Source organism: Mus pahari, chromosome 23 (genome assembly GCF_900095145.1).
Source record: "Mus pahari chromosome 23, PAHARI_EIJ_v1.1, whole genome shotgun sequence".
In the NCBI taxonomy this organism is placed as follows: Eukaryota; Metazoa; Chordata; class Mammalia; order Rodentia; family Muridae; genus Mus; species Mus pahari.
Window position 1 is genome coordinate 39563846 of NC_034612.1, and position 10447 is coordinate 39574292.

General features: G+C 46.6%; 1 protein-coding gene and 1 non-coding gene across 5 annotated transcripts in view; one reads left to right on the forward strand and one right to left on the reverse strand.

Annotated features, from left to right (window-relative positions):
• Window positions 1–2174: 2174 nt before the first annotated feature.
• LOC115063098 lies at window positions 2175–2281 on the reverse strand. Its single transcript, XR_003842982.1, has one exon. It is a non-coding gene; the product is annotated as a U6 spliceosomal RNA (small nuclear RNA).
• A 1150-nt stretch (window positions 2282–3431) lies between these two features.
• Window positions 3432–10447, forward strand: part of Tex26 (testis expressed 26) — a 31631-nt gene continuing 24615 nt past the window's right edge. The window contains exons 1-2 of one of the 4 annotated variants that reach the window (XM_021187045.1): window positions 3432–3559; window positions 9751–9835. Coding sequence is in view for 2 of the 4 variants with exons in the window: in XM_021187043.1 (XP_021042702.1) it covers window positions 3499–3559; window positions 9751–9835 (146 nt within the window). In the remaining 2 variants the exon portion in view is untranslated. The remainder of the gene's footprint in view (window positions 3560–9750; window positions 9836–10447) is intronic. The other 3 variants (XM_021187043.1, XM_021187044.1, XM_021187046.1) reach the window with 3 other exon arrangements.

Here is a 10447-nt window from a genome sequence, read left to right on the forward strand (position 1 = left end):
AAAAAAAAAAAAAAAAAAAAAAAAAAAAAAAAAAAAAAAGAAAGAAAGAAAGAAAGAAACTACACTACCAATGGAAACAGGGAGTAGAAATGAGGAAAAAGAGAGACTCCTTGGCTTGTGTGGGTTACCACTGATAAGCTGTAGTTAGGATTATCATCTCTGTCAGCCCGGTGTTTACAGACAAGGCAACGGGAGCTCACAAACAGATCTGCCTTACCCTGAGGGTCCCCAGAAGGAAAGTGGCAAAGGCATCTCCTGGATCTGCAGTCAGTGCATACCCCACATTTTAGCTTGCCTAAGACGAGACAAATCTAAGATATTAATAAGAACTTGCTTTAAAAATTCTATATGCTCACTGCTCTGTTTTAAAAATATATTTATCTTAAATTATGCTATGCTAATTAGCCCTACCATTTCCAGACAGCTAATCTGTTATTGGGTGTTACTGTCTTAATTTAGATGCCACTACTAAACCCTAATTTAGACTCATTCCTTTTTAAATTACATTGACAGAAGTCTGTACCTCCCAACGTTTTCTGCTGTTCATTGCATTAAAATGTGTCACATTCCCTACATTATGTGCACGAAGCTCCCCCCACCCAAAAATTCTGGATTAGCTCTTCATTTAAAGATGATTCTTGCAGAAGTCCCGAGTCTAACTCCTAGCACCCACATCCGGACCCATATCTGGGGTTACTCCAGTTCCAAGGCATCTGATGGCCCGCCCCCTTTGCTTTAGACAGGATCTAGTGACATCCAACCCTGGCAGGGCTGGCACTCATTATGTAGACCAGGTTTGTCTCAAATTCTCAGAGAAAGATCTGCGACTGCCTCCTGAGTGCTGGGATCAAAGGTGTGCTCCACTAAGGCAGGCTGTCAATCACTTTCAAAACAAGGTTCCAGAAATGTCCACTGTGCGTCTCCTGTCTTCTCTTCCCAAGAGCGAATGGTAGCTATGTTCTCATCTGGAGCTGTTCAGTAGTAACTAAGAACCTGCTATGTGGCCAATAGCCAGGCAGTTGCCAAGATTATGAACATGAAATACCCTTTGCAGTCAGTGATTAATACTTAGCTTCTTGTGTTGTGAGGGGTCCCATATGAACCAGAGAGCTTCAATCAATAGGCAGTCAGTCAATCTGACAACACTACAAGGTTTCTGGATGTTCAATGCTAACTGTTAGTTCAAAATCAAATCAAGCAAGCTCAGAGTGTTTATTATATGGAGTTGAACAGAGGAGCGAGGTTATTGTATGTAGCTGAACAAGGTGACCAGGTTATTACAACGAGATAAAAGGGATGCAGGGTTTATGGTATTCAGCTGGACCACGGAGAGAAGACTAGGTCGTAATATCTGGGAAGAAAGCTCTGGTGGACATTTCGGCACAGGCTGTCCACATCCGTACAAAAGTTAGGAGTGCTCCTTTTTTTTCTTTTCTTTTTAATTGCTATTTGATTTGCTGTCCTGAATTTCATAAAAACGTATTAATCGAGTTTTGGCTTGGGATCGGGGCAGAACTTCCAAGTGTTTTTTTGAAGTGGTCGTAAGCACATTTCTGACCCTTTGTGCCAGGCATTTATCCAAAATGGTCTTCTGAGTATTGGTGATTATAGGAACCAAAATATTGACGGATTCTGAAAAGTCCCGAAGATGGTCTCATATTCAGCACCTCATATTTAGTGGAGATTTAATTATTTATGTAAAATACAAGCTCATCTCATTAATATGCAACCTCATTAATATGACATCTCATTAATATGCAAATTTGCACCATATCTTTCATAGGTGGTAAAATTGTATGCACAGCAGTGAATTGCTTTTTTTTTTTAAATATTTTCTTTATTTACATTTCAAATGCTATCCCAAAAATTCCCTATACACCCCACCTCGACCCTGCTCCCCTACCAACCCACTCCCACTACTTGGCCCTGGCCTTCCCCTGTGCTGGGTCATATAAAGTTTGCAAGACCAAGGGGNCTCTCTTCCCAATGATGGCCGATTAGGCCATCTTCTGCTACATATGCAGCTAGAGACACGAGCTCAGGGGGTACTGGTTAGTTCATATTGTTGTTCCACCTACAGGGTTGTGTCCCCCTTCAGCTCCTTGAGTACTTTCTCTAGCTCCTCCATTGCGGGCCCTGTGTTCCATCCAATAGCTGACTGTGAGCATCCACTTAAAAATATGGAACGCTTCACGAATTTGTGTGTCATCCTTGCGCAGGGGCCATGCTAATCTTCTCTGTATCGTTCCAATTTTAGTATATGTGCTGCCGAAGCGAGCACAGCAAATTGTTTTTTAAAATAAAGTTCCTCATGGTTCATTATCAATAAACATGTGACCTGTGTATTTGTCTTATAATATACCTTATATAATTTAGCTGGTATAAAAATTTCTCAGGCACAGTGTGATCACAAGTGGAAAAAAAAATTAAAAGCCACACTCTAACACGTATAAGTGGGTAGGATTGGTGAGCCAGTGTTCAGTAACAAAGTGGCCCCCACTACATCCCATGGTTGGTACCAGGAATATAGTTTGGGCTTTTTCGTATTTATTAAAAATACAGTCTGGTGTAACCCAGGCTGCCCCCTGGACAAACTATGCAGTAGAGGATGACCCTGCTGCATCCATTACCCCACCGGATTCTCCGTAATTAGCCTGTGCCCAATGTTTCCCTGAAGTAGCTAGACAGTAGCTTAAGATGCTCTGGGTTGCCCTCGCACGGATCTGTTGCTGAACCTTTTACCTTCCCCTTATACCAGATCTTTCTCGTCCTTGGGTGTAGTCACTGTGTCCTACAGATTTCCATGCCAACCTTGCCCACGTTTGCTTACACTGAAAACTATGGACACAAATTTGCAGTTGGGTGTCTGACCATCTGCTTCCAGATTTTTAATATTCGGGGTGTTTAATATTTTGAGACAAGGCATCTCTTTCCAGATTTGGGCTCCTGCCTTAGCCTCCTGAGTTCCGGGATCTCGGGTGAGCACCAGTATACCAGGCTGAAATAAAGTTTTTTTTTTTCAGCCTTTTCCAGTTTGCTTGTATTTGCCAATACACAAAACAATGGTGTAGTATTCAGGACTAGAGCAGTGACTCTCCAACTTCCTAATGCTGTGACCCTTTAATATAGTTCCCAGGTGGTGGTGACCCCCGACTACAATTTGTTTGATGGCTATTTCATAACTGTAATGTTGCTACGGTTATGAATTGTAATGTATAATGGTAATATCTGTGTTTTCCGATAGTCTTAGGTGACCCCTGTGGGAGGGTCGTTCGACACCCCACCCTCCTCATGGGTCGCAGTCCACAGGTTGAGAACTATTTGATTAGGGAACTCCAGGAAAGTCAGGCATCAGCAAGATGCACCCACCCTCTGGGTCCAGGGGCGGAGACTGCGGCGTCTCCATAGCGACGCATCACAAAGGCACGCGCAGAGGGTGGGGCGCAGAGCGGAGTGCTTCTGCCTTGTCAGGGAGGGGAGACGACCTTTTGGGACAAGATGGCCCAGTATAGGAACGAGGTTCCGTGCCTCGCTCAATGTGACCCCAAGCTCCAATCAAGTAAGACTGCCCACGCTGCGGGTCTGCGGGGCGTGGTGTGCTGTGTGTGCGGTGGAGTTGTTTTAAATAAGGCACTTTTTGCCCAAGGGCATCAATCGTGAGGGGTTTGCCTCACTTTTAGAGATGGCAGGGAGGCGCAAGTGAGTCAGGTAGAATGATCAGCCGTCCAAAACCACACTCATGTCCAGTCCTTTATACTCCCCTCCCTAAAACTCTGGGGTGTCCCTTTAAATACTTAAGAAAACCCCTGAGGAGACATGATAAAGCCACAGCTAGTGTCCTCCCAAGGACAACAGGGCCGAAGACAAATGAACAGAACTGGGGACGCTTGGGAGGGAGAGGAGTCTGGCTGGTTCTTTAAGTCGCAAACAGCAAATTCAGTGGGGCGGGAGGGAGGGGAGGGGCGGGATCAGCCTGCCAGGGCTGCTCTGCCTGCAGACTGGGCTGGGAGCTGAGCCCTTTTCAAAGGCGCTCTGCCAGGTGACAGATGGAGAGCCTTGCTCTGTGGTTCTGCTTGCGGCGGCGGGCGGCAGCGGGTTTACCAGCTCAGCGTTTTGCGTTGGTGGAGAGACATCACCTCCCCTAGCTGTTAGCTGCGACTCGAGTAGCATTATTACTGAGTGCACAGTCAGCGTACCCATCCCTTCGGAGCAATAATGGCCGGCTGCAGCCGTCTAGCGGAGCTGGCTACTGGGCTGTGAGGATTCTTTAGAATGAAGCTCCTAAGAGAACAACGAAGTGGGTGTTTACATTGCAATGTAGTAGCCTGTAAACGAAGAAAGGAAAGCTGGGGTGTGGGGGCTGGAAGGAGCTTATTCAGTTAAAAAAAAAAAAAAAAGTTACATGTTTTCAGATTCTATAGAACAGCAAGGTCAGGAGATGGAGGAGGGAAAAGCTCCCAAGATTCCCCAAGGGCACTCCTTAATTTCCATTTCCCTTTTTCTAAACACTCTGTCAGGGTTTTTCCTAGGCCTGTAGTTTCCCTCCTTGTCTGGAACAGATAAGAGTTAGGATCCCCCCCTCTTACGGAATTGATCACATACCCCAGGACTTCCTGTGCTGCACAAACTGCTAGGGACTCTACTGTCTACACACAGTACCCAACGCCAAATGTTCAGACTGAACTATCCCGATCTTGACCAAACGGTTTCCATGCATGGCCTAGCAGCCCCTCCGCCTCAGTGTGGACAAAATCACCTTCCCGTCCTCCTTGGAACCTTCCAGAAGTTGATAGCGCAATGAAGAGGGCCCAGGCTGTTGGAGAAGAATCCCTTGATTGGTTACAGATATCTTCTGTTCAGCCTTCACCTCCTGGATCATCTGCCCCTTCAGTCTTGGGTCTGTCACAGCCACAACCCTATCTTCCATTGCAGCTAAAGCCACTCTCCCAAGAAGAGTGTGCGATATGTCATATCTAATCTTTGTCCCCCAGAGAAGAGACAGCTGATGCCTGTTGTTGAGTCACTCCTGAGCATAAGTGTGCAATCCTGGGCTATTGTCCTCTTGACACAGCTGCTATACAAAAGCAGAGAGTCCTGGCTTAAAACATTAAGTTCTGTGCTCACTAGCCAGCTCTAGGTTCTAAGTGCAGACAGTAACATTTTTTGGTTTGGGGTTTGTTTGTTTTTTGTTTTGTTTTGTTTTTGATGGACCAGGTCTCACTGTGTAGCCTTGATGCAGATCAACCCGTTCTCAAACTCATAGAGACAAGGCTGCCTCTCCTGACCCAGTGCTGGGATTCAAGGCTTATGTCACTACACCCTGATTATTTACACGACCATGAACACCAGGGATAAGTCACCATGGTTACCAGGGTAAGGCTTTATGAGGCAACAGCCTTGGCAGCCAGACTGTTTTCTTCACTCACAGTGGGCCCTTTGCTGTGCCTCCGACTCTTGACTGCACATCTCAGTTTCCCTGCCAGACCCCTATCAAACTCAACCGCAGCTCAAAATGCCCTCACTTCCCGCCCCATCATCTGAGCGAGGGAAGGGCAGCATCCTCAGCGTGCCAGGATCCCACAGGACTTCAGCCTACCGCTGAGTCTTCCTCAGGACTCAGCATCTCCACTGGCTGTCTGCGTTCCCAAACCAGAACAGGGCTCTGTGTCCCGGGGCTGACCACGATGTTAGCTGTGGATCAGAGGATTGAGAACTAGAGAAGAAAGAAGCATCTAGAAGGATGGCAGAATCACAGGAGAGATCGGGTATGGGGCCACAGAGAAAGCCTTGGGGATACTACCGACTACGGGGACACCAGTGACGTACGAAGATCTCACCGGAAATAGTTTAGACGACGTCCTTCTGGATTAGAGAGTCTCAAGTTCTAAAGAGGGTTAACTCCGATAACACCACTTTCAGGAAGTTTGACAACGGAGGTCAGAGCATACACACATACATCACTGACAAAAACCGATTACAGTAGGGTGAGCACTCAACGTGAATGGGAACGGACTGGAGGTCAGATGGGCGTCCAAGTGCGTCAGGCTTAGCGAGCAGACAGAAGCTTCTTGTCTCTGCTTAGGTGGCACCGGAAACAGGAGACCTTGGCCTCGGGCCCTGCAGACAGCCTTGCCTGCTGCTTCTGTCCGGACAGGCAGCTTGAGCCAGGTTCTCAGATGACCGCGCTACCAGCTGCCAGTCCTCGGCTATCCTCGGCTATCTTCGGCTTTCCTCAGTAGGGGAAAGAACCCGGAGCAGGAACTTTGTCTGTGTGATGGACCGGAAGGCGCCACCTGAAGCAGGTTCCCCAGCGTTCTCCAGCATATCTGGGTTGGATGAAAGTGATCTTGTTTCTACATGAATGTGCACACACACACACACACACACACACACACACACACAAACGCACACCTCTACACACACACACCTACACACACCTACACACAAATAAGAGACATAAGTAAAAATAGTTACCCAGAAATGCAAAATGAGAAAACTACTGGATTTTGACTTCACACTTACCACATCTGGAGGCGACATACTCTGAAATCATATTTAATATCGGCCCTACCTACAAGCCACTGCGACCTGCAAAAAACTGATTGGGTTACTACGGGGCAGGCTGTGTACACAGCATGGATGTGGACAGTGGGAGCTGGAGGGCCTGAGATTTTTTTTTTTTTTTTTAAAGATTTATTTATTTATTTAAGTACACTATAGCCGTCTTCAGACACTCCAGAAGAGGGCGTCAGATCTTGTTACGGATGGTTGTGAGCCACCATGTGGTTNCGTCTTCAGACACTCCAGAAGAGGGCGTCAGATCTTGTTACGGATGGTTGTGAGCCACCATGTGGTTGCTGGGATTTGAACTCTGGACCTTCAGAAGAGCAGTTGGGTGCTCTTACCCACTGAGCCATCTCACCAGCCCCGGGCCTGAGATTTTTACCACTGAACTCAAAATGGCAAGCGATTTAAACGTTCAAGCTAATTTCTAGAATTTCCCCTTTGTTGGTTTTGAATTGTGGTCGACTGAAATACCCGTCATTAAAATTGCAGACAAGGAGACTGCTGTATTTCTAGCAAATGTTGTGGCATTCTGTTGCTGTAGGGAGCTGGGTGGATAAACTCTACTGTCTCCGCTGCCCACAAGCAGACCTCAGCATCCTTCTAGAATCATCTAGCACTATTTCCTCCATCAAAGGAAGACTCCTTTACCTTTCAGGGCAGCACATGATGGTTTACTCCTGGATTAGCCAGCTGCTCTTTACAGCCCGTCTCACTGGGTTCTTTCTCGGTCTTGAGCCCAGGATTTTGGCACATATGTATGAATAAGGGAGTTTAAATGTGCATCGTAAGTCAAAATGGCGAGCGTGAAACCCTATACCGTCTTAGTTACTTTTCTATTGCAGTGGCAGAACACCGTGACCAAGGTGACTTTTAGACAGAAGCAGTTAACTTGGGGGCTCACCATTCCAGGGGTTAGAGTTCGTCGTCGTTGTGTCAAGGAACCTGGCAGCAGGCAGGCACACATGGTACTGGAGCACAAGTGTGGAGCAGAGTAACCAGGTCGGGAGGAGAGAGAGAGAGACACCGGGCCTGGCAGGTGCTTTTAAAACCTCAGTCCGTCCACAGTGGACACAGGTGTTCCAACATGGCCACACCCCCAGTCCTTCCCAAATCACCCAACTGGTGACTAAGTATTCAAATATATGCACTTATGTGGGGGGGGGCATTCTGATTCAAACCACCACACCTATTATGTCTGTGTTTACATGGACGTATGTATAAGTCAGCATAGGATTATATACCCGTGGATGCATGCCAAGTGAGGTAGAGGCAGAGATGCAGTTCCTTATGGCTGCCCTCGGCACTAAAGGGCTTGCTTCAAAGTCGGATCCGAGGCTTCCTCGCAGAAAGAATTTCAATGAGCAAGCATATGAAGAAGGACAGAAATGTATTGAGGACTTACGCTTCAAGGTTAAGAGAATGTACTTCCCCAGGGAGCATCCAGCTTCCCCTATCTTCACAGTGAGCTCACATAAATGACCCCATGACTATCTAAGTCATAACATCCCAAGGGTATAAATGGCAAAGCTTAACATTTAAATACCAAGTAAAGAGATGTAAGCAAGCTTACTTCTTTCTTTCTTTCTTTTTTTTTTTTTTATATTTGTGTGCAGGCATGAGTCCCTTTATTTATTTATTTATTTATTAATTTATTTATTTATTTATTATATGTAAGTACACTGTAGCTGTCTTCAGACACTCCAGAAGAGGGCATCAGATCTTGTTACAGATGGTTGTGAGCCACCATGTGGTTGCTGGGATTTGAACTCTGGACCTTCAGAAGAGCAGTCGGTGCTCTTACTCAATCTCACCAGCCCCTTACTATTTCTTGATGAAACTGTGAGGTGTTTTTTTTATGTTGTTTAAGGTGCTGTTGTATATATATATAGAGAGAGGAGTTCTAGTTCAGTAAAACACAATGTTGCCAACCTCTGGCCCTAACCACTTTTTGTCTTTAGCATCCATGTTTGAGGTATCTTTGTGCAAACATGCCAGATCTCTGCAGGCAATTTCTCTCCCCGTACCCTCTTAAGCTTCTTTTTATTCTGCTTCATACAGTTAAAAACAGGCAGGCCTGTTGGCATGGGTGGCAGGGAAGAGGCCCGAGCAGGGTTAGGCTGGACATCAGACGAGGAGGCGAGGAGGTGTCCAGGACTCCAGTGTGTGCACAGGTTTTCTGAAGGGACTCTGGCCAGCTCCGGCACAGCGAGCATGGCTCTGGCAGGCCTGGTCTTTCTCCCCTGTTCCTTCTGCCTTGCTTAAAACCATTAGATCACATTCCTGAAGCTAGCCCCCAAGGTCCATTCCCTCATTTGGCCACTTCCTCCTCCTGAGGCTGACCACCAAGGTCCAGCTATCAAAGTATTGAAGTCCAGCGATCAAAAGCCCCCTTTGGTTCACCTAATTCACATGCCCAGCAAAATGAAACACCTCTCCCTAACACGGGGTTTCCCCCTTTACCTTTATAAGCTGACATTTTTCTATGTGCCACGTCTGTCTCCTCTCTATCCTGAGCCAGTCCTATCTCCTGTCTTTATTCCTTATTCCTGCCCTCTGTCCCTTTGGGGCAAGTAAACCTCCTTTGTGCCGAGAACTTGACCTTGAGGTGTCTTGAGTCGACTTTGAAGTCCCTACATTTTCTTAATGATGTAAGTTGGTCACCGAGATATAATAGGGACACCTAAAGTAGAATGCAAATCCACTGCTTTCTTCACACTTTCTGACCTCATCTTTAGCGTTGTTAAAATAGCACGCATTCAGGGCTGGAGCGCTGGCTCAGTTGAGAGCACTTCCAGTTCTTGCCAGGACTGGAGTTCAGTTCCTCGCCCCCACATCACGCAGCTCACAATCATCTGATGTCCCTTTCGGGCCTCTTCAGTCACTAGCTCACATGACATACATTTACACACATGCATTCATATACACATAAATAAAAATAAATACCTTGTAGGAGTACTCGAAAAAGGCAAGGGGTCTGTTTTAATGTCAGCATACAGTTGATAATAATGTCCATCTTCTATTACAGAGACCTAAATTGGTCATCATAGCCAATTTGGACCCTAAGATGAAATCATTGTGCAGAGTTTTTTTTTTTCTTTTACGATATTATTTTAATTGTGGAAACAACACATGGTTAGGATTTTCTACTTTGCCACATGTCAAATCGCCCTGGTGTCCTTTTAGCAGGTGACACCAACTGGGATTCCTATGCTACCACAATGAAGACAGCATTCACACCTAAAAGAGGGATGGTGCCCGATTTAATACGGTAGGTGTCTGCTTGCGTCACATCGACATACCCGTTGTGATCTGACTTCACCTTTTATTAATCCAAATCAAACAGAAATAGCAACCGGAAACCCTGGCAGGGCAGGGTCTCCCGTGCTCTATGCACTCCTCCACATATCTTAAGAATCCACCTTGCGAACTTCAAGGCCAGACTTGCTATAAGGAAATCAGAAGAATCACCTGCTGGTTCCTCCCAATGCCACTGAACGCTGTGGGTCGGTATAGACTGTGTTGATAAGATGACTTGCGTACCACCCGTGGACCATAGCAGGCAGGCGGTGCAGCTTCTGTTGAGTGAATGGATGTGTGTGTGCAAGGGTATTTATCACCGCTAGCACCCATGCTGTCCTGGAAGCTCGCGCAACTCCCTGGGTACATTCTTCTGCTCTTCCAGTTACTGCAGTCAGCTTGCGGCTTCTCCCCTAGACTCCTGCGAGCGAAGGCTGCGGGCTCTTTGGCCCCTTCTGAGATCGGTGGAGGAGAAGTGTGTCTCAGTCATTTTTCTGCTGCTAGGATGGGAGTAAGAGTTGATTCAGGTCGGGCGGTGGTGGCGCACACCTTTAATCCCAGCACTTGGGAGGCAGAGGCAGGC